Source organism: Columba livia, chromosome 3 (genome assembly GCF_036013475.1).
Source record: "Columba livia isolate bColLiv1 breed racing homer chromosome 3, bColLiv1.pat.W.v2, whole genome shotgun sequence".
NCBI lineage: Eukaryota > Metazoa > Chordata > Aves > Columbiformes > Columbidae > Columba > Columba livia.
Genome location: NC_088604.1, coordinates 44,611,503 through 44,634,906, shown reverse-complemented (window position 1 = coordinate 44,634,906; position 23,404 = coordinate 44,611,503). Strand labels below are relative to the sequence as shown.

Here is a 23,404-nt window from a genome sequence, read left to right as displayed (position 1 = left end):
AGTAAATGCTGCCCCCAATTCATCTTAGATACAATCAAATAGTAGAAGAGCTCAAGGAAGGCATACATCTAAACATCAGCACAATTAAGTGCAACTTTTTTTGTTGCAGCAAATCTCTATAAAGTATTGGAAAAAATAGCTGCATTTCTAACTGGGAGTTCAAGTTTACAAAATAAAATTTTAGTCAGAACTGTAGTTTTCATCATTTTAACACAAAGCGATTTTGAAAAAGCTCATCTCCTTAAGAAAAGTAAAGACCTGACGCATCTTTCATTCTTTGCCACAGCTGACAGCTCATAAATTATGTCAAATTAAGATGATAATTTTGCAAGATACTATCACTGTTTAGAATATATTTGGAAAGTTCATGCATGGCTTTACTGACTGAGAAAAAAAAAGAAGTATCTTTAGATGTATGTATTAGTATGAAAGACAGGCAATATTTAAACTGTTTTTATTGTATTGCTTCATATGACTTGGAAAGGTAATAAGAAATTATATTAACATTTGTTAGACACAGAATTATGAGACTATTACCATAGATTTTGTTTTTAACAGTGTAAAAAGAGTAACAGGAAGACAGGAATGGCATGCCTGCACCACTCTTAACCTTCTGATTTAAGAGTATAATATTTAATATATTTTAAATATAAAAAATTCCAGTTGTTTCCTGGTTTATAATTTTCCCCTTTGCTGCAGTTAAAATAAATTTGACTGTCAACATTCAATAAAAAACTAAAAGATTTATTCAGAACTTCATTACTTCCAGTCTTTTGTGTCAAATATTATTTGAGGCCTTTTCAAATTTTCTTGAAGGAGTAACAGCACTAATCCTGCATCATTTTGTGATTTTATGGGTCAGTGTTCTAGCATCTAGTAGGATATAGAAATCAAACTGGTTTTTGTCTTCTTGAAGTTAGTTGAGAATGAATGTACAGCCCTACCCAGTCCCTCCTTCCTAATCAGTTTCTGCTTCCATATGCCACTTCCCTAGGGATTTTGAATGTGTATATAGAAAGCCTCACAATCCTAAAGCCCATATACAAAAACATAAATCCTAGCAAAATGTTGACTTAGGGTAACGAGGAGATGAACAATTAATGGAATGGAAATAACCTCAATAAAAGATAAATCATACATCATTGTAGTTGAAACATTGCCATTTCAAAAGAAGTTAAACCGTACCTGCAATGGTCAGATTTTTAGGTCACTTAGTCTTAGACATGATGGTTGCTCAAAGGTTGTACACATATATATGCATATATATCTATATATATGATAATGGTCACATTGAAAATATTTTGCCACAGAATTTTCTGATGTAGTACTTTTTCAATCTATATCAAGTATAATGCAAAAATACACTGCAGACTAAGTTCACATCAATTAGGTGAACATATCCCAAATATATTCTTGAGTTCAGATTTAGCATTTATTGTTTTTTTTTGGTAGAAGCAGAACGAGCAGACATTTTATGAAGTTTTTTGCAGGCTAAAATGTATGGGGGATCATGTCACTTACTCAAATAAAGACAATAATTACAAGCAAAAGGAAAATTTTAATTCCCTAAATTTAGCTTTATTATGTACAATGTCAAGACCAGTAGAGTTGTTCCAGGCATCTTGGTGAAGCATGAGGTGCTTCACCCTGTAACTGAGTTGAATGCTGATTGTTTAAGAGACTTTTCTGGCTGTTTTATAGAGACGGTCAACAAGAATCTGATGGGACTGACTCTTCCTGTAATGAAACAACACTGAAATAATCTTCTGCAGACTGAAGTGCTCACTGAATTTTAGAGTTATGTGATGAACTTAGATGACACACAGGATCCCACTACAGGTCAGTTCTAGCCTATATTGTTAGTGTCTCCCAGTGGGACAAAATATTTCAGCTTGCTTTAAATAAATTATCAATTAGTATCCAAAAAGGCAATTCAGCCGCTCCCAAATTCTAAAATTTATCTCCTGACAAAACGAAATGCACTTTGGTGGTTGATAGGGACTTCTGATAAAGAAACTCTCAGTTCATTTAAAGTCTTCTGAAACTATTTAACTTGTTTTCCAGCCTGATTGCATCCTGACAGCTACACTAGCTCCTGTGCCTGACGGGGAACTCCTATCAGTGCAGAAGGCTCTTTCAAAGGTCATTTTGTTTAGCTCTGCCAGCAGCCTTTCTGGCCATTGTACTGACCATGATGTTTTTCTGACTCACCTGTGGACCTAGGCTGGGGCAGATGGGATTGCACTTGTATGGTTCCACTCTTTCCTCTCAGAGAAATTCCAGAGGATGACATAGGACAATTGCTCATCAGCCCTGAGGGCTTTCTGTCATGCACGATTCCACAAGGTTTCATCCTGTCATCTCTCCTTTCAACATTTATATGAGGCCACTGAGGAGATAATGAAATAATTTGGGCTGTGGTGTCATCAGCAGGTAGATGATACACAGTCCTACTCTCTTGTCAGACCAGGATGGTGCAATCATTTTGCAGTTCCAATACCTGGCTGAAATAGGGGCATGATGGCAGCTTAATCCCAGCAAGACAGGTGCTATGTTCACAAGTAACCAGAAACACTCAGAAGATATCATCTACCCTTAATATTCAGTTCAACCTCTTGTGAAAGAGGCTTACAGTCTCAGTTTTCTCCAGCTTCCTAAGTTTGGTTCTGGATTTTTGAATTAGATCAGTGGTGATAAGTATTATTTGTCACTTGTGTTTCAGTCAGTGGCAATAATTTCTACTGGTATGAACTTTGCCACACCAGTCCAGGTCTTCCAGAACATGTTACTGCAGTCCGGTGTCTCTGGACAAGGGCTACAAATAATTGCCAGGTGTTAATAAGTGCTGATAGCAATTCATAGCACTTCAGCCATGTTGCTGCTGCTGAGAGAAGAAATAACAGAATATATGGTACTGGTATATAAATTCTATCTGATTTAGAATTACATACAATGCAGCATTTCAGTGGTTCTGTATGATGTGATCACAGTTGTGCAGGGTATTTCTCTGCCTTTTAGCAGAGATGATCCTGATTCCACTGAAATTCATCACCTGAGATCTTTCACTCTCAGCCACTGAATGTGAAAGTTCATTCAGCTGTTAAATAATTTTTTATTCTAAATCTAAACTCCGTTCATCCAAGGAAGGCCAGGTTTGTTGAGTTTCAGGCGTGGTGAAAGGAAGTGGTGGTGACAGGTAATTAATTAATCCTTTGGAGTATCAATGTATCTGGATTAAAATACTGCATATAGCACCATATAGTTTAATTTGAAAATAAATAGTCCATTTTACAGTGCTATTTAAGAAAATAAATCCAACCTTTCTTATCTGAGTTAAGCTGTATCTAAACAGCTTTTTAAAAAGTTTACTGAGCTAAAATCCACTGCACAATATTCACTGTAAAAATCCATGCTAGTTTTATAGTGCAGTGTGAGAGTATAAAGTTAATATAAAATTTAGCAAGGCCTCAAATCATATTGAACAGAGAGAGACTGTTAGTATTAATTTAATGTCAATGGTTTCTACTATTTTGGAAACACTAACTATTACAGTCATATGGCACTACATAATATCAGAATGGTTAGCATTCATATCTCTATAATTACATGGTTTCATCTGGCAGTCTAGGATATTTTTTCAATCTAAAAGGCAGCTGAAAGTGCTTGCTGTTACTTTGCTGGCTTATACAAAAGTCAAAGTAATCTAAATCACATGAACTAAACTGTGTTTGCTATTACACTTTGCTATAGTATAACTGATTAATTCCAAATGTAAACATTAGAATTTATGTAATAAAATATTTATATATATGACATGTTAAAGTAATACTTAGGGGAAGACAATGAAAAAATATTTATAATCTGACATTTCTTTCCTTGAGAACAAGGAAAACTTTATTTCTTTTTCTTTTTTTTTTTTGAGGAGATGATAATTACGTAATGTGAATATTTCTTCTCTCTATGAGATGATAATTACGTAATGTGAATATTTCTTCTCTCTATTGGTGAGTGAAAGTGAGCTATACTTGCTATAAAATAAATAGCATGCAGGGTTTTCCAAAATTTTTATACAACTTTATACTCTTGTCAAACTTAAAATATTCCATAAGTCAGATGTAATTTAAGCCCTGATCTTCAGCTGATAGTGAACATCCTGAAATCATCTTCCTACATTTCTATTTGTGCAATGATCAGCTTTATGTACTTTTCTAATCTTTCTGTTCTTTATTTCTTGAATGATACAAATTAAGATATTAAAAATTCCTCAGAAGCAAGTTCCATTACCAAACAGATATTGCTTGACCTACAATCAAAAATTAAAATAGAGAAATAAAGGTCTTGTTTTAATGTTTTATTGTTTGCAAATGGTATTTAAAACACCACAGTTAGTTGAATTGCTTTTTAGATTTTTGTCTTTTCACACCTTTTTTTTTTTTCCTGTAAAAGGTAGAGGGTTTTGTGGGTTTGTTTTGGGGTTTGGGGGTTTTTGTTTTGTTTTGTTGATTTTAGTAACTGTTCCTTCCATCATAAAATATCCTCTAATATGTACTTTGGTGGTTTCCAAGAGGGCATTTAATTATAATTAATACCTCAACTTCAAGTAATCTGTACACTTACACAGAAATTAGCCATACAATTCTATACATTGACATACAGTGCTCAAGGGAGTACAGGATGATAGAAGCTCCCAGTTTTCCAACTGTCTTTTTGCAGAATGCAATGTGCTAGAGTTGGAAAAAAATTCCTTTTATGAGCTGTCACAGCTGCTGCTGCTTTTCTCAACCAATATTAAAAATTCTGAGGTTACTCCATCACAAAATATAACATGGCAATACAGACTACATCACTGGCTGTATGCTGTATAAAAGTTTCTTGGTATATAAATCCCAAAGCTTTTACTTCAGTTCACCAAGAATGCCCACATTCTTTTGTTTATTGTAGCCTGAAGAACAGGCTTTTCAACTTTAAAATCTTTGAACTTGGCTCCCCCTGGAAAGGAAAAAAAAAATCCATAGGCTGGGATTTACTTTGGGGTTGTTCCAAAACTATTATAAATTACTGTCCCAAATATCAAATAGTTTTGATATTAAACTATTAGGAATATGCTCTGAACTCAAATAACACTGACATTACTACTTTTTTTGAGAAAACAATGAAACATACTTTAATAAAAATGAATTTAGTAAAACTTGGGAAAAACAAAACAACAACAACAAAAAGCAAGCCAAGCAAAAATAAAACAAAACAAAAACAAACTATAAAATACTCTGGTAAGGAAGGGATTCGAAAGATACTTTCATTTTTCGTATGAAATTATTGTAGTAATTTTTTTTTGCATGGTTGCTAAGATAACAATTTAAACAAAGATTCAAATACTGACTTTCTACATATCCTGCTGATAAAGAAGCATCCACAATATTTCAATACTGATTAACTTCTTCCTGTAATACCATTCCATATAGGACAATTTACATTTATGTACTTTGCTCACCTCAATTCTAAAAAGAAGCATTCTAAGACATAATGAATTCAGTTTATTGTGTTGCAGATTGTAGAAGGACCTCAGCAAATAAACTCATGTTAGCCTTTACACTAATTTCATATAAACAAATCAAGAACAGTTAAACTGTATTTGAGAAAAGTACAATCAGGATGTGGTGTCAACAGTGTATGGTTACTGCACAACAGCTTTTTAAGTCAAGCAGCCCTTGGCCCCTTCTTGTGTCTTGGAAAGGACGTGGGTCCTCTACATGAATAAAATCAAGATTCAAGATAATTTCTCAAGCCAACAACATTTTCTGCATTGAAACCATTAACAGGATAGATACAAGGCCAACCATTTGCAAGAGTGACAGCAAGCAATGTTCTATATATTCTTGACACTGCCTTCAGCAATACTGTGAATTTCATCCTAAAGTTTTCAGCAGTGCACATGTAGTTTCTATCACACATCTGACACTTATGGTAATATCTAATCACTTGTGAAGGTAGTATCAAAATGGAAATAACCTCTCAGTGAAGAAGAAAGGTCAATAAATTCTCAAACTGAGAATCATCAATATATTATGCTAAATATTAATGGTCTTCAAGGTCAATGTTTTCCCTGGCCTTTATGATAATAACATGAGCTATGTAAAACTAAATGTATGAAATGGACATAAACCCATAACACACTGAAGCATATCAGTTATCAAAAAAGGACATAGTAATTGTTTTAAATGGCTTTTGTTTCTAGCATTGCTTATTCACTGCCCTCTGAGTGCCTGTTAAAATCAGGGAGCAGGTCATTCACCAGCAAAAGCAATTATAAAATGCAAATGACTGAGCATTTATTGTCAAGATTGACTAGACAAAAAAGGACTGCTCCATGACATGTTTCCTAGCAGATGACATAATTACATGTTTGTATTATAAACGATAGGAAAGAATACAACCTTTAGTATTTTTTAGAATGTCTGCAATTAAAAAATAGCTGAGCATTGTAATATGAATTCTATTAAAAAGCAACAATTAAATTTCCCTCTGAGATATTAGAAGACACCATCTTGTGTTTACTCTGCAGGAACACAGTCAGGACAGCCTCCAGCCTGTCATCTCCTCCTGACCCTTCCTGCTGTGTCAACTAGAATGACAAAATTCTGCCATAGACAAGGACAATTCTTTGTCATTCCGACTACTTCCTCTGAAAAAAAAATCAGACTATGTACTAGATAGGAGGATAAGGGTTATTTAGCTTAAAATACATCCCAGTTAATCACATTACTCATATGTGTGATTGAGCTAGACAGTGAATTTAGAATTATTGGTAATTGTAGCAAAAGTATACTTACTTTCTAATAAGTTTAAGATAAATATTATCATAACCTGAAATCTCTGCAGCTCAGTACAGCTGCATGAATTTTTGAGCCAGCTAAGATCAGAACCTTCTGTTCCTGATACCCTTACATTATCAAACCCCAAAACATGGCCTGTGTATTTTGCAGAAGGTGTTTGAAATTTTTGTGCACAATTTATTTTGGGTAAGAAGCAAACAGTTAAGTCTGTGCCATCTTCAAAGACATAGTCTCATGTACAGGCCACACCTCAGCATTCAGAATTTCTTGTTCAATAGAATCTGCAGTTGTAACTAAAAACTCCTTTGTATGTAACACATATGTACATATATTCAGACCTACAGATGTTTTCTTTAAGTCCAGTCCTGCTAACTGCTCATTCATTGTACTTCAAGAGATAAACTATCCAGACTGATCTGTCTCAACTCAATTGTACAGCTGAGCAGTGAATTATTTACCATGGAAAGCCCAGTTGTTTTTGTCTTCCTTTGGAAATGTATGTAAAATATAAACCAGTATCAATTTAGTTACTGCTTTCATTGCTTTTATAATAAATTATAAATTAATAACTATTTCAGTGAGGCTAATTTAACTGACGTTTAGGTTATTATTTAATCATATAACTCCAGAAATACTTTTTGGTGTTAATGTTTCAGTATGCTCTAAGATTTAATCTGGTATTTTGTGTTATAGGAAGTCTATGAACAGATATTCCCTGGTGAAACAAGCAGTTATGCTATGCTGACATGTGCCTCATTTCACATTATCTGAAGTACTTAAACAGTTCAAAATTAATAAAACCTACATCTGCTATTTTTCCAGAGGCAGACTTAGTTCTGACCTGCTGATGGCTCAATGAGTTTTGAATGGCTATAAATGATAGAAGAATTGAATATATTGTTCTTTTCACATCCAATCAGATCTGGACCTCCTAGAAAATACTTAGTAAATAAAGACACCAATTTTTCAAGCCAATAAGCCGTAGTAAGTGTCAGTGACTCATAGCCTACCTATGAGGACATCCAGGCTTATCTTTGTTTTTGAAAGGTGTCAATAAAAGAGGAATTTCTCTGTGTCTGGAAAGTGATGTGGTTGTATGAATTCATCTGTTTCCCAGAAAGACTACAGCTAGTATTACATGTTTCCTTTGAATTTCTTCAGGAGCATGGATTTTCTGAAACACTTTGGTTACTAAGCTCCAACAGGTTTTTTTGCAAGTAACACAATTTTGCCTGCTGCTTTTCTGAGACCAATTCCTCTCAAGATTTCACTTCTCCAACTAGGTTCACACCAGCTAATGTAACTGTTTACTTGCACAATCCAGAAGTGGGGTGACACTGAAAATGCTAAACAAACATATCTAGATTATACACTTTAAACTGGCATTTCCACCCCACTGGAAGTGAAAATATATATTTCATATACATTAAAAAGCAGACACATGTGTTAACATGCCATTTTATATCCCAGGATACTACATATATTCAGCAGCTGAGGTTATCTGATTTCTTTTGTTTCCTTGGTTGTCAATATGACCTTTGATTTTCCCTGTTTCCAAATGTTGACAAGCATTACACAAATGCCAGAATGATGCTCTGATTCTAAAGGGATAGAACTCTAAGTTTTATAAAAAATAGATGCCTCCTCTCTCCCTGTGAGACAGTCAAGGCAGCATTACTTGATGGTTTAGTCATCCCAGTAGAGGAGATGTAGAGACTGGAGACAGATGACAGTACTGCTGATCTTCCCTTTGGCTGCTGCTACTTCCTCTCCTAGCAAAGGTGATGGGCTACATTTGGAGAGGATGGAAGATGTTCAGTGCGGGTCTGTGGGTGCTGGGAGAAGGGTGGACTAAGGAGATGCTGAGGTAGACCATGTGTAGGGATGCTGGCATCATTTTTCTGTTAAATTAATTCCATAAGTAAAGTTCTACTCAAATATTACTGGTCTGACATCAGGGTATGTGGGTGCAGTGGCAAGGGGAGGGAATGGAAGAGATTGAAGATAAGGAGGAAAGAGAGGAGAGAGACCTGACTCTCAACTGCTTTGGATTCACTCCTAACTTTTTAAAGTGTCTACATACTTGATGATAAGACATTTCTGGTACAAGAACTGTTAAAAGGTCAGATACTTCCAGTACCTCTACAGATTATCAATAAACAAAAATTTAAAAAGCAAATAAAAATAAATAAATACATAAATAAATAATGATTTAAAAGAAATAAAGAAACACACACACAAAACCATAGGGTTTAGAGAAACAAGCCCTTAATTAAGAAGTTTCTGTTTGCTTCCTCACACAACTTCCAATGTGGTGTTATTGTCACATAAGATATGCATTCACACCCTGCAAAACACTGAACTCATGTTACAAGAATATTATCAAAACCATCCTATTTTTCTAAGTGAGTGCTTGTTAAAAATCTAGAAAAGCTAAAGCAAATTATACAAATGTCCATATTAAATCCATATCCACCTTAGGAATGGATAAAAATTATTGAGACTTACATGGGTTGCTTAAGTAACTGGTGTCTTTTTCCACACAAATTCATTTCAGAAACATAACACTCTAATAAGTATGTTAGCGGAAAGGAATCAGCCTGTAGTATCATAAAGAAGAGGACCTAAATGGTCCTTTAACAATTTAATAAAATGTACCCATGTTCAAACTGTGTTTGAGACCCTGTAACCTCATACTGCCTTTGTGTGTATTATAAAAATACTTCTTTAACAATACATTTATAACAGGACATTTGCATACCAAAAGGTTGCCTCAAAAGAAGTGAAAACAAATTTTAAATTTTCTGTGTAATAATTCAAGTTACAAAAACTCACCAGTAGCACCTGGAAAAATACCAGTATAAATATAGCTGTTGGATTTACTACCGATTTTATTAAATCAAATTTCTAAATAGAAATAAAGAAATTGTCACAGGTCACAAGTTCTTCTAAAGAAGAAGAAAAAAAGACCTAATAAAATCCAGCAGTTTATCTCAAATCAAAATTTGTCATGGCAATAAAATATGTGGTTCAAATTTAGATTTAAACATGGGCACATATATCTATAAAGATTTATTTACTAGGCAAAAATTATAATTCCAACTAAGAATTTCACAAGATATTACTAGTGTTGGCACAATTACAGTATTGTTGTTGTATAACTTGCAAGTATAGAACAAGTTAACACTAGAATTTTCAAAACTGGATCAATTTGAAGTTACATGACATCATATCAGTAGTAAAGCCACCCAAAAAAATCATGTTGATGTCATCCTTTCCAGATGCTACTAGGACAACTTAGCAGGTATAAACTTCTGTCAAAAACATTTCTATAGAGAAATTTTAAATTTTGACTTTGAGCTACAGTCAGTTGGTCTTTTGAAAATCGGAATTATCTGTAGAAGGTTAATTTGTTTCCCATTACAGTTTCGGATTTCTTCTTCATCCATAAAATTAACTGCAGTGAACTTCCAGGAGTAAAAAGCTGTCTTTTCTCAGGCTTGAATAAGAGGAGAAATAGTCACTTGTCCTGAAATCTGGCTACAATTAAACACATTGAAGACAAATTAAAAGCTGGAAATGTAAAACTTTGGGTACTTTTCTGTGATCCTTTGTTATACAAGTACTGTAATATCCAATAAATAGTCACTATGCATCACCTACATTTCATTACCAAATGTTTAAAGTACTACTTAAACAGACTGTAAATATAAAATAAAATAGGAAAAGACAATATTTACCTTTTCCAACTGGGCATTTTTTTTTGATTTGTACAAAAACTCCCCCACTGCCACAAAGACAGAAAGCACCAGTCCTGCTGCCAGCACAATGAAGATTCCTCCAATATTTTGAACTCCCAAAGCACTGGCCTCTTTACTTTCCTCCTCTGGGCAGCCGTTGCCTCTCCACCATTTCTCTTTCATCATGTGGAGCTTGCCCTCCTCTTGAAGCTGAAGAATTGCTATAGTGATCTTGTCTCTATATGGGGAACCTAAAGAGACCACAGGGAACATGTATTGCGTGGGATGTATTCTAAGGAAATAATAAAATGTAATATAATGTCACAGGAAAAACTATATCCTCTATGAGCATAGCATTTATCAAAAAGCCATTTATATCTCATCACAGTCTCACTTATCATGTAAATGCAAACGCACATGCACATATACATATAAATATATATGCACAAAACTTGATTCAGCTAGTGTTGTCTGTAAGCCAGAAAACTTCGTGCAACAAGTTCTGTAACACTTAGAACCACAGTCACACAAACATCTTCATGCCTTGCTATTATATCCAGCTAAATAGTATTTTTCAATTTCCATCAGGCTTTTAATTATTTAATCTAGTAGAGATAAATCTACAGGCTGTTGCTTCATAGCTTGTTACCCTCAAAGTAATCTAAGGTCTAATACATAATTAACATTTTATACTATTACTTTATTAAAAGAAGAAATTACAATTTATGCTCCAGGAAGAACCATAAAAGTCTTAATTTGACAGATTGTCAGTCACCTGAGATACCTTCCAAACATGTATTTACTTATTAACAGTAGTAGCTAGAAATGCATTCAAAAATATAAGGATAAGAGTGTGTGGATAACAGGGATGTAATTTTACATATTTCAATGTATTTCTCATAATTCAGTATTTTAAAATTTTGCAGCTTTTAAACATTTCAGTATTTCACTAGGCAGTTCAAAGGGTAGTGTCATATCTTTGTATGTCATCTGATCTCTTTTTCTTTATATAGTGCATAAGGACTGTTCAATTTAAAAATCTACATTAATTAATGAATAACGCCAATGGAGGAAGCTTTTCTTTTCTGAATGTTAGCAAGTAAATCACATCAGTTAGAAGGTCTTTCTATGTTACAATTTGTGCAATGTTTAAGGACAGAACAAAGCCATCATTTTTCTTCTCCTTTGAAAAAGAGGAACAAAAAATTCTTCTACTCTTGGAAAGGATATTTTGTTTTGGAATTTCTTTCAACAACTTACTAATTATTTCTTCAATTCCTTCTTGCATAACTAGAGTTTATAATGAGAATAAAGCTAATAGTAAAGAATTGCTGTGCCAGCATGGAAGTAAAACATAGAAAGGACTATTAATTGCAAAGCACTCTGGGCTTTTTCTTTATTCCAGAAGAAAAGGTGGGAAAAGCTGGCATTTAAGTTGCAAGAACTTGCACTTTTACCATCTGTGCTTAGAAAATAATGGTTTTCTGTACTAGGAGCTAAACTGTCTTTACACAGGATAACATGGGAAGCAGAGATAAAAGAAAACAGACTCTTTTCTGTTTTCTTGTGCATGCAGGGGCCTACATTACACCATTTAGACCATCCCAATTATGCTGAAACTCTGAAAAACCCTATACTTGACACATTTCTTCAGTCAGATGGAAGGAAAGTGATTAGTCCACAGAGCCTGGGGAAGTATAAGTGCACCCTATAAACTTTTGGGGGTATTTTCAGCATTACACTGTCTATAAATATTTAACAACAACAACTTAGATTCTGAGAAATAAACTTGGATCCAGTTTTAGCCATCTTCTGATCTGACAGGTTACTTTTAATTAAACTGATCTGCATTTTATTTCCACACTTTCTGTTGGTCTAAATATAGACAGTGCCGACTGTTCTTCATGTATTATTTATATATTCTAGGGACCAGATTTGTACACATACAGTTCTAGTCCACTTGAAGCACTTAAAAATGAAATAACTGAGGAATTCATAGGCAGAAACCATTAAACACAGAATATTCCTATCTACAATTAAAGTTTATGAGGATTACATAAGAAGTATCCAGTTAATGGTGTTTCATTTCAATAGTATTTCTATCAGTTATTGTTGATGATTCGAAAAATTTTACACAAATAATTGTGGAGTGGACAGAGTACAGAGCCTTTGGTGTTTCTACTGCAATATTTGTATTTTTTATCACTTATTAACTTGTTTTAAAAGTTCTAATCTCTCAAGTAAGAATCAATGTGGGATGACCAGCATTACATACTACTACTGTTAAACCAAGCACTTAAAATTATAAACCCATAAAAAATCTAGACTTCAATGCTATATTTCTGAATGACTTACAATATTCTAAATTTATTGATCCCCATTTTGCAAAAACTAATGAGTACACCCAATAATGTGATATTTGAAAAAAAAAAAAAAATAAAGTGGTTTTTGCTGATTTGAGTACTTATTAAGAGAACAAAACAAGCATGGCAAAGATATTTCCTAAGGTTTTATTTACTCTTAGATTTTTCTTTGACACAAGCTGGGTTGCAAGTTCCAGCAGTGTAAAATCCATCCAGAACCATTTTAAGTGGCTAAAAGTATCATGGTCTGATCTATGGATGACAAAGTTAACATACAAAAAGAAGAGAAAATAAATAGAAAATATGGACAAGGTGTCCAGATTACAGTCCGGATGTTAAAACTGTTTTCCTTGCAGAAATGAAAAATTTAAGCAAGTAAATGTAAATATTTTTAACATTTACTGGTCATTTTCCCTATCACTCTTACCACATGACTGAAATACGAATCAAGCCCTTCCATGAGTTGTTATAAAAGGTTACATCCTGGTTTTACTTTTTTTTTAAATCAGAAGTGTATCATTTAAGACAATTTACTGTTCAAGAGAAAAAAATAAAATTAAGTAGCAACTTTAGGACTCCCAGACAATGTATATGAATACATTTGCAAAATAGACACAGTATGAAATAAGGAGTCCAGTGCAGAAATACCCTCTATCAACTGACAAGCTATTCCCATGACAAACTGGGACTGAAGAGCCTACACAATATAATCTATACATTATTTGCTGATCCCTCTCTAGGTGCTGTTTGCAGGAATGAGAATTTCTGCCAGAAGAATTTTAAGACCTTCTATTACATACTATAGAGATCTTCGTGGTTTCTTACGATCAACAAACTCAATAAGGGATGAAATAATTTCTATTTGCAGTTACCTGTTTATGAAAATTTAAAATAAAAATTAAAATTTGCATAAAATTCTGTTTTCTGAAGCATCTGTACAAAACTGTAAAGAAGTATAAGGACAGCTGGTAGAGAAACAAGAAGTATACTTTTTTTTAATATAACAAAGTCTCAGAAATACTGAAGTTATATGAAGATAAGTTTTCTGTTCTGAAGACACAGTATATAAAGATTCATGTACATAATGATATGTTTAATCATAAATTATGAAAACATAAGCTTTCTATATTGAAACTTCACTGTATATAGATTAGTATGTTGGAATCATACTCATCTTTCTGGACTTGAAAACGCTTCCTACTAAATTATAATTTAGTAAAAATCTCCTGCCTGGTTACTATCAGTGTATCTTATTCATTCCGTCAAATAGAAAAGGAGTTGTATCATACTACAACCTGTAGAACTCAATTTGATCCTAAGCAAATAAAAAGGTATAGCAGCATTCTGCTATCTCCTTCATTAAGAAAATGGTGAACTAGGAACTTTTTTGTTTCATAATTCCAGGTGCATTTTACCAAAAGAAATCACTATGAATTTTGAAAGTTGTTGCCCATGGGACAGTTACATGATGTGATAGCAATAAAAATCCATTCTGAACACTCCTACACCACTGATAGTATCTCATCTTTTGTTCCTGTTACTTTTTTCGTTTGTTATTAAAAAACGCAAGACTATTCTACTTATCTCGCAACATTATTTCATACTCTGTGTACTTGGCTTAAGCAAAGTACAAGGTAGTTAGGAATACACCATCACATTCAAAAACCAGGTACGAAACTTAGGTCATTAAGAACTTATTCTAGTACTGAAGTATTTATTGGAAGGAGAAAGCAATATATTACAGGAAAGAGACTAATTTAATATATAGATGTTGAAGTTGTATGTGAATAGTTTACATTGAACAGAGCAACCAGTTCAAGTTCTAGTTTTAGCAATTGGAAGGAAGAAGCACTGAACTCAGCATGTGAGTATTATGTATGGGCTTTTTTTCTGTTTTGAGGTTGTTTTTTGGTTGGTTGTTTAGATTTTTATCCCAAAATCTGGACCCCAGTTTAATTGCAAGTAAATGAGCAAGGGTCACCAACTAAAAAATAATAGCTTTTTAAAAAATTATTTAAAAAAACCAAAAGCCACTGATGAAAAGATGTTTTCAGTAGCAAAATCAGCCACTTCATAAGAAGTAACAATTGGCGAGGTATTTTTAAGAGTATAGAACAAACCTGAGATCATTGCATTACATCAGAAGTTGCATGTGGATTCTAAATGTAGCTTCGATATCAGGCTTTCTTTGTGACATTAAATGAAACACTTTTTCCTGTTTCTTAGCTTTGTGCCTCACAGCAAAGTTGTTGGTTTATATTTATGAAATGATCAGACATTACAGCATTCTCTCCTCTAAGTTATATTGGAATTAATAGTAAAGCATTCCAGACACACAGTTTGAACACACTTCCCAAGTATACTGAAAACAAGTCCTATATTAATAAGTGGACTTGGATCTTTCTCATGCAGAAAAGTGTGAAAATCTTGGGTTTGCCACCCCAAGAGATAAATAACATTTATATACATTTCCTATTAATGCCTTAGAATATGAGGTAGATTGAAATATTAATAAAAAGTATACATCTTGCTTCTCTACCAGCTGTCCTTCTACTTCTTTACAGACTTCTAGCTCATGGACCATTAGACTTATGGGCATGAAGAAGCCTTTTTCAAACTTCTTTAAATTCTCAACATGTTGTGGGCAGTATTGGGAACAAATTATAAAGTGGCAGGTATAATATTAGAAATACTTTCAACTTTTATTTAGATGTGCTATACATACATTAGATCTCCCACTCTTGTCTTTCTGATTAAATACATAACTTTGAATGTTTACTGATTTTTCCAGATGATGTATCAGGATAAAATATTAATCAGAATGGGTTCATATTTCTGATGAAAAAAAAAAAATCACTGTTTTCTGATTCTGATTGTTAACCTCAACACTGCATGCTATATTAAGATTATCATACTGTAAGATTAGATGTATTGTAAATATTAAATATTCACTAAGTTGCATTTACTACAATGGAAAATCCTAAGTAGATGTTTACGGCAGCCTAAGCCACGCCATATCTAATTAAAACTGCAAATGTTCAAAACAAAATTGAAACAAAACTGTTCACTATTCCTTTATATATATATTCACCTTAGAGCTACATGCATGGCTTGGATAAGTTTAGATATGTTTCTGGTAAGAGGCAGGAAACATTTTAAATCAGTATTTTATGCCAAATGTAATCAATACCCTTTCACAAATGATGTGTTCTCTAGTTGTTTTCACTTCCCAGTCATTAGCATTCGTAACTCATGCTAATTACTGTTTGTTTCTTTATAGAAATGTCATTACATAGTTCATGTAGGTTTATGAAGCTGACATGTAACCAAGAGTGACCATGTAACTGAGATTTATTTCATGCTAAACTTCTCATTTCCACCTATAAATATGCAACATGATTGATATCAAAATCAGACAAATACGTAGGAGATTTAGGAATCTAATGCCATTCATCAATTCTTGTGTTCATAAATACTTATGGTTTTAAGTCTGGGAATCCCTGAATATATTAATTTGTCATTGTCTTAAAACATATGTATCCTCTATGGTGAGCAAATTACAAAAAAAACCCCAAAAACATATGTATAATTGTCACCCATAATCAATAATGTAAATAAGATATGATGATAACAGGATTAATAGTTAATATGCACCATTTTTCTCTTTCTTTTTGTAGTAATAAGATAACCTGAAAAGAATTAAGATCTCACTTTTTTTCCTATTTTAAATACTATTTTATCATTATTATATGATTATTTTATTTTTATGTTAGACGTGCATATTCTATTCTATTTTTTCTTTTGTTTTATTTTTTCTTTTATTAACACAGTTTCTTTTTCTCAGTCTTTCCACAAACTATCGTTGTAAACAGCTTTAAAACACAGCTCTTAGATGGGTTAAACACTGAATTCAAACAAATCATCAAATTGTAGAAGAACAGGTTGGAAGGGACTGGAAGGGATCATCTGGTCCAACCTTTCTTGGCAAAAGCACGGTCTAGACAAGATGGCCCAACACCCAGTCCAGAAGAAACTTAAAAGTGTCCAACATCGGGTAATCCACCATTTGCCTGGGGAGATTATTCCAATGCTACATGTAGTTCTGCTATACATGAAGACTTCAGGCAGGAAGACAAGAGTATGTTGAAAGACAAGAAAAGTGTAAGGTCATAACAAAAGTGCCCAGACCTGAAAACCCAATTCATGCTATTGTAGAACACCCCAATACTCTGCCAAGCTATAAGGGAAATCCTGAAAATGGTGAATGTCAGTGTTTTGCCATTATCTGTTTCATCATAGCTGAGGTATGACGTGGCCTTGGGTACATCTATCTGCAATGCACTCTTAAATCTGGGCAATCTTCATTTAAGTTATTTATTTATATATATATATATATATATACACACACATATATATATATAAAAATTCAGACTTTTGGAGCTGTTAAAATTCCTAAAAAGTCTCACATTTAGTTTATGGGTAACGATAAGAATTTTCAGCTGCTATAATTCTATTAAATTATGTGCCATATATTTCTAATCCCTTTGATGGATAAGAGAGGCTGAGTCTTTGAGGTTTTCCATGCAAATTTCTGTTCCCTAATTTGATTTACAAGGTTAAAGTGATTACAGAGGCAAAGAAGTTGGTTCTTTGTTGATCTTTGGGAAAAGGAGGCATCAGCTAACTGTGTGCATCATATACACAGTGAGAATAAGAAGCCTCAAGCATACAAAGAGTGCTTAAAAACACTGGCTTTCAGTGGTGTTTTTGTGCTGTTTGTATATGAAGCTCCAAGACAGATTCAAAGCCATGGTTCTAGTCTTCTCATTTATCCTAGACAACTAAGAATTCTGTCCTCAACAGTGGGACTGGATGAGATACCAAGAATTCAGATTTATGAAGAGCTTTCAGAATTTTAAATTTCCTTTCCATTACAAATGATTCATTTGGGTGCAGGAAATTAAACTAGACAGGTTTAACTCAAAAGAGAGCTAATAGCTTCCATTTACACCTTTCAGACGCAAATTCAAGTCACTGTTCAAAGAGAAGGGTCTGGATTCTGTAGTTAAAATGTCTGAAGTACTTTCATGAATAAACTGTTGCATTTCAGTACTGCAAAAGACAGAACTTTGGAAGCATCCTCTGGAGATCGTCTAGTCTACCCCACCTGCCCAAGCTACAGCATATTACTCAGGGCACTTTGTCCAGTTGGGTTCTGAATATCTCTATAGATGGAGACTCCACATCATCTCTGGGCAACTTATTGTAGTGTTCAATCACCCTTACTATAAAGTGGGGTTTTTTTGTGCATGTGTTTTCTTCTTCTCACATTTAAATGGAATTTATTTTATTTCACTTCATGTGCTATGTCTCTTGTCTGGTTGCTGGGTGTCGGTTGAAAAAATCTGACTATTTCTCCACTATGTTCCCTCATCAGGTACTTAGATGCATTGATCAGATCCTCTCTGAGCTTCCTTCTCTTTTTCAGGTTGAACAGTCCTAGTCCTGTCAATCTCTTCTGTAACCTTCAGAAAGGCTGTGGTCAGTTTGCTTTTAGTTATTACATGTCCCTCAGAAGAACCTTAAAGCATTGTAATTAATCTAGAGGACATTGGGTAGTGGGTGATAGTTATTGAGTGAGCCTGGTTTGCTGAAAAATGAGATCCCACTTCTAATAGGCAGTGAAAAAGGAATACTTAGCCAGGAAATGTAAGACAGGCAAAATAAACATCTGATGCTACAGCTTTTTCAGATCAAGAATGCCTAATACCATGCAAACACCATGTGCTGGGATGCAACACACTAGTTTGTTTCTAATTAGGGGCAACATATCAGGACAGAGACATCTTACATTTGTAGATGAGACACTGACAATGCAATACATGCATATGGTCCTAGGCACTACAACATCAACATTGAAGTCTTAATAATGTCTTTGTTCCAGTTACAAGTGTTTGGTAAATTCATACTAGAAACCACTTCAGTCAGAGTCTGCTCACAACAAGCTATCAGACATCAAGTGTTTTGGCAATGTTTTATTGATATAAGGCTCAGACTCTAGCATGCCTCTCAGATAGTGCTTTGATATGATTATACTTCTGCGGTAACTATAAAAAACAGTTCTTTCATCAAACATGTTAACTATACATTCTTTTATTTTTGCAACAATAAATTAAGCAGTTGAAATTCTCAGATTAGTTTCAATACATGGTTTGACCTGCATAAAAATAAATGATTTGCATGTATTTTTGTGCATTAAGTTCAACTAATGAAGACAAATGTATTAATTTGTTTTAGTTAGAGTCATTGAAGCTCAGCACTTCCATGCATGTATAAATGATGAATATTACAGTTCAAATTATATGAAGGATTACAGATTAAGGCCAAGAAAGCAGAAAAAAAGAAAAGGCCTCCTGTGTTGCTACATGGTTTCCTATCTATTCCTATAGAAACAAATCTGTTGATATGTGTCATCTTCAAGGATCGGTAAAAATGCTCTATTACATAATTTATATGGTCTGAAGATAATAAGTAGTATAAAGAGAACTAAGATATCTTAACAATAAAATTGAAAGATTGCTTAGAAATTTCCTATTTTTCTTTTTTTTTTTTTTTTGGTAGTGCTTTAGTCTGAAATCAGTCTTTCATCAGCTGATGGTCCAAGTACCCTCACATCCTTCTTACATTGTGGAGGCCAGAACTTGTTATCATTATGATACTCAGCTGTATCATAATCCTACTCCTTTCAGAATATACAACTGCAAGATAACCATACTATACGTTCTCATTATATCAAAGCTTAAAGAATCGACTGTCCCCTACTTTCATGGTGGCTGTGGTGTCTGACTATGGACAACTGTATGTTCAATTCTGAGATACATTTTTATGTTCTTTGTGGAAAATTGAAGCTTTTCTATTCAAACTTCAATCTCTGTTAAACTAGGCTTCATTTTACACACAGATATAGGTAGCACCTAGAGCAAGAAAAAATTCTAGCACCACTGATTTCCAAATATGTAATAACGTATTTTATTTCTTTAGTAGAAAACAATCAGGGCATTTCTTTAAAACATTAATTAGGATGTAGTGCATACTCTAAGTGTAGAAACTGGTCAACAAAAAAGTTAATTCAGACATCGTTGTGGAATTCAAGGCTTCAATCTTTTGAAAGATAGGCAAAACATAGGAAACAACATCCTACTGATCTCTAGGCTGATGAAGTGTTATTCTTACACTCACAAGGAGTTTGCTCCAGTTGTATCTACTTTTTATTTTACAGGCTAGCTTCAAAAGTAAACTACTTTTTAGATTATTACAAAACCAGGCTGCAAATCTCTGGAACGATAAAGGAAACAAGGGAAAAGGCCTGAATGAATTCTAGGAGGAGAGTTGAGACTATTTTAAGATAACCTTTAGAATACTTTTTTCTTTCTTCTTTTTTTTTTTTTTTTTTTTTTTCCCACTTTGCATTGCTTATTTAGGAAATAAGAGTAATTTATTTATTCATGTTTTTACTACATTAAGTTTTGGTCTTTGAAATTATACACATCTCCGAAAAGCTTTTGTTCTTAAGTAATTTATATTCCCCACTGTGTCTGCATTTAAAGTTTTCTATATTTGGAAACATGGAATTATATAAAAATGGCAGGTAACAAAATCTTTTGTAAAATATTTACACTAAGAACATGGTTAGGTCAGTTAAAAAAATTCAATATTATAAAATGAAAACTTTTACTTTGAATATTTTTCTAGGTCATACCCTAGAGATAGAATAAGTAACATAAAGCAGCTGAACCTATAAATGTTACTGGATAGAAAATGATAATTAAGTGTTATACATTTGCTGATTATTTCTTTAAATTCTGTTTTAATCCAGCAGCCTATTACTGGGGTAGGAAGAACACTATTGTATTGCATTTATTAATGGCTTAGATAAATATAAATAATTCATGAAGTCATATTTCTAGAGAAGATATGAAATAGCAGATCATAAATTATTGCCTGAAACACTTTTTTCTTCAGTGAGATCTTTAATTTAAGTGAGTGGAGTGTGAAATACTCTTTCTAGATTCCATGTCTGATGAAATTATATGAATAATACTGTCTTCAAAATGTGCTTACTCTGAGCAACATTTTAATTACATGCTATACAGTTGATTGAATTTAAATAAAACAAATAAGGATAAAAAAAAGAAAAAAAAAGTAAAACAAATCTCACTGTTGGCTCTGATTTTCTAAAACTAAATTATTTGAATGTCTAAGCAAAAAAAAATGTTAAGATTAACTATGTTGTGCAAAAGTATATAAACAAATTTCTATGTGCAAGTGATGTGCACATCACATTTGTTAACCAAATAGACTTTTAGGAAGTCATAGGAGAGTGGGAAAAATTCTGAGAATCTTGAAGAACAATGTACAATGAAAAAAAAAAATCTCTAAGAGAAAAAAATGTTTGTAAACAAAGATTATTTTTGACGTCCCATTTGGATTTACAGAAAAGAGAATTTCACTAAAAATGGCACCTCTGAATAAATTAGAACATAAGGGCCTTGAAGTTTTGTTTCGTCTTTTGAACTTAAGTGATTATAATGATAGCTGGGCCTACAGCCAATGCACTTCTGCTGGAAGGCTGCTTATTTTATTAATATATTTTTCTTTTTGACATGAAAGATATAATTTGTTTCCAGCATTTTTCCGGGCTTCTTGATAGTCTATCAGTATGGAAAGAGTCTATCAGTATGAAAAGATCAGGGATGCAAACAGTGATTTGCTGTAGCAAGAAAAGATATAGTTTGATCACAGAAACGGAAAAGTAAGTAAAAAACTAGTAAAACTGTCATGTAGGAGATTCAGCTTACTATGTTTCGCAACCAAGATATTATTAATACTGATAACACAATTTATTTTCTTGTAATAACTGCACTGGAAGAAAGGATGAAAAATGTGTATTTCACCTTTTTCTCAAACTGTTTTTACCTCATAGTTATCAGATATTATAGGAATTTCACTCCTATATAGCTAAAGCCCCTTCTTAATCTAATTCTGTAACTTTTCACAGCCTATCAGAGAGAAACACTAGGAAAATGACTAGTTCTAATTTCTTATATGCACCATATCTCTCAAACATGCCTTTCTATTTTGTATTTCTTAAGAGTTAGAAGAAACATATCCAAATTTTCAGGATTACTTACACCTACCTATTTCATTTTCAAAATGTCAAAGGCATTACTTTGCAAGTATCTCCACACATATAGAGTCTGTACGGCACAGTAAAGATAGTCCTGAGCTGCTACATAAGAAACGTGCATGCTCAGCAGATCTCATATGGAGTGGGTTTGACATATACACTTGTCAGCCATTTATGTACTCTGGGTTCAACATGGAAGCAAATGCCAATTCAACAGAGAATCTGCCCAAGCCAGACTGAAACTAAGATGCTGAAGAGAAACAGGACTTTGGAAGAGAAATAAGAACTTGAAACCACCCCGGAGAGAAGAAGATTTACTTTTTGTCAAGAGACTATTTCAAAGCTGCAAAATCTGCAAAGCTGCAAAAAGTGGAAAATAGCTTTTAGAGCTAAATTTCTAACCTTTCACGTTGTTCACTTCACATTAACAATTATGTTAATAAATACTTATTATGGAAAATAGCATTTGTCACATAATATTTCTGTGTTTTACAGTACAATGACCATAGGAAAGTCGTATTAACTGTGTTTCAGTAGGGCATGAAATGTATTATGCTGGATAGACTAGGTTTTCTTCCAAAAAAAGGTTACAATTTATGTTTGAATAGAAGATCATAAACCTGTGGAATTATCATAAATATTTAGGAATACTTTGCAATGGTAAATTTATCCCAGCTGAGGTTTATTCAAGAACAAATGCAATTTAAACCCCTTCATCATGCATGATGGAGAAATGGGACATTTAGAACTGCCAGAGCTAATAAATAACACTTCAGAAGATCTATCATTAAAAGCCAAACTTATTCTACATACCCAAAGGGTCTGTTCTCTTTACCCCCACCCTACTTCATTCACTTACGTTCCATGTCCATTCTCTCTTTTTCTTTCATCCCTCCTTCCCTCTCTACCTGCCTTTCTCTTTTCCTTCCTTGAATATCTGCCTTGAATGGTGAGGTGTATGCCCACACAAAGACAAATTCTAACCACTAAAAGAAATATATATGTATTTCTAATCGATAAATGCGCATGATGTGTATTAGTGTATTTACTATTAGAAATAAACTACACAGCATACTTCAAGCTTTACGAATATTATCAAAAGTTTTCCTGTCTACCAAATTCATTGTTGAAGAGCACACAACTGACAAAATAGTGCCTCCTAATAGGACATGCCAGAATGAAACCAATAAAAAAACCCTGGCATACGGAGCTTCAAACTGGAAGAAAAAAAATGCTCTAGCAAAGCGTTACACTCATGGTTACAAGGCTATAAACAAAGCT

At 33.4% G+C, this 23,404-nt stretch overlaps 1 protein-coding gene across 4 annotated transcripts in view; it reads right to left on the bottom strand.

Annotated features, from left to right (window-relative positions):
• GRIK2 (glutamate ionotropic receptor kainate type subunit 2) overlaps window positions 1-23,404 on the bottom strand; it is a 382,225-nt gene that overhangs the window by 6,000 nt on the left and 352,821 nt on the right. For 3 of the 4 annotated variants that reach the window (XM_065055280.1, XM_065055278.1, NM_001315526.1), the window contains 1 exon segment: window positions 10,574-10,824. In XM_065055280.1, coding sequence (XP_064911352.1) covers window positions 10,574-10,824 — 251 coding nt within the window. 4 annotated transcript variants of the gene reach the window in all.